The sequence below is a fragment of the Octopus bimaculoides genome, chromosome 2, assembly GCF_001194135.2.
Source record: "Octopus bimaculoides isolate UCB-OBI-ISO-001 chromosome 2, ASM119413v2, whole genome shotgun sequence".
Lineage (NCBI taxonomy): Eukaryota > Metazoa > Mollusca > Cephalopoda > Octopoda > Octopodidae > Octopus > Octopus bimaculoides.
In genome coordinates this window covers 172,289,818-172,291,255 of record NC_068982.1, presented here as the reverse complement: position 1 = coordinate 172,291,255, position 1,438 = coordinate 172,289,818, and the positions used below count along the sequence as shown (strand labels likewise).

The 1,438-nt window shown below is 35.3% G+C and overlaps 1 protein-coding gene across 1 annotated transcript in view; it reads right to left on the bottom strand.

Annotated features, from left to right (window-relative positions):
- LOC106875258 (estrogen receptor) overlaps window positions 1-602 on the bottom strand; it is a 782,825-nt gene extending 782,223 nt beyond the window's left edge. The window contains exon 1 of the mRNA XM_052965734.1: window positions 553-602. Coding sequence (XP_052821694.1) covers window positions 553-572 — 20 coding nt within the window. The 5' untranslated portion in view covers window positions 573-602. The remainder of the gene's footprint in view (window positions 1-552) is intronic.
- Window positions 603-1,438: the final 836 nt, after the last annotated feature.

Sequence of the window (1,438 nt, the reverse complement as noted above, 5' to 3'; positions counted from 1 at the left end):
ATATATATATATATATATATTATAAATACTGTTTCTTATTCAGAGTTGAATATTTCTCCAATTATTACATACATACATACATACATACATACATACATACATACATATGTACACAACCCCAAAATAGAATTATACAGAAGTTCAGGATTTAAGACAAACAGTTCTCATAAGTGCATTACAGCAACTGAGAAAAACAAAACAAAGCAAAAAAAACAAAAACAACAACAAAAAGAAGAAAAACAATAACAAAAATGCAGACAAATGGATGGTTGAAACCAAATCACGAAGACTTGCACGCACACATGCGCAAAATACACAAAATAACGCCATTGGGTTAGAGATTATTTATGGAAAACACAAAATCATAAAATACTGCTATACACAGGGCTGTGGAAGAAAGTACGGTAGAAAAATAACATTGCAGGAAATGTAAGAACAATAAATAATATTTGTATTATCATTGGTGATCAGCACGAACAATTTAGTTTTAAAAATCCAGGAAGCAGACGACTGAAATATTATACAAAGGAAGAAAAAATAAAAATCACCTACCGTAAGTTTAAATGAAACATCTCATCTTATACCAATATGGTTGCCGTTCTGTAGAGGAAAAACAGAAGACTGTTAATATGTGGTGTTGCAGAGGTGACTGTAAAATTTTAATGAAGAAGACGATGGCGATTACGGCCATGATGATGGTGATGTAAAGAAAGAAGCAATATTGATTTCAAATTTAGGCACAAGGCCAGCAATTTTAGGGAGGGGAGAAGTCGATCACATCGACCCACTGTTCAACTGGTACTTATTTTATCGACACCGAAAGGATGGAAAGCAAAGTCGACTCGGCATATTAACAATTCTGCCAGCTCGCCATCTTACAAAAGAAACAATTAATATTGATTTCAAATTTGACAGGAGGCCAGCAATTTCGTGGAGGGAGAAAGTTGTTGACGCCGAAAGGACGAAAGGCAAAATCAAGCACGACTGCATTTGAACTCAACGTAAAAAGGGAGGAAATGCGGCTAAGAAGTTTGCCCGGCGTTCTAAAGATTCTGCCGCTTTAAAGAAACAAGTAACATTGATTGATATCAAATGCTAAGGACCACAAGCTCAGGGCAGGAATATAGTCGGTTATAGCGGCCATAGTATTTGACTGCTACTTTATTTTATCCGATGGATGAAACGCAAAATTACTCTCGGTGAGATTTGAATTTTCAACGTTAAAGGTCTAGAAAATAATATAGCATTTTTTTTTTATGCTCTAGCGATTCTGCCAATCTTACGACTTGAATGCTACAGCAGCAGCAGCAGCAGCAACAACAACAACAACAATAGCAACAACTACTACTACTGCACGTAGTATAGTTAGCTGTAAGTATTCGAAGAATAAGGATAGAAATATTCTTTTCTACTCTAAGTACAAGGCCCGAAATTTTTG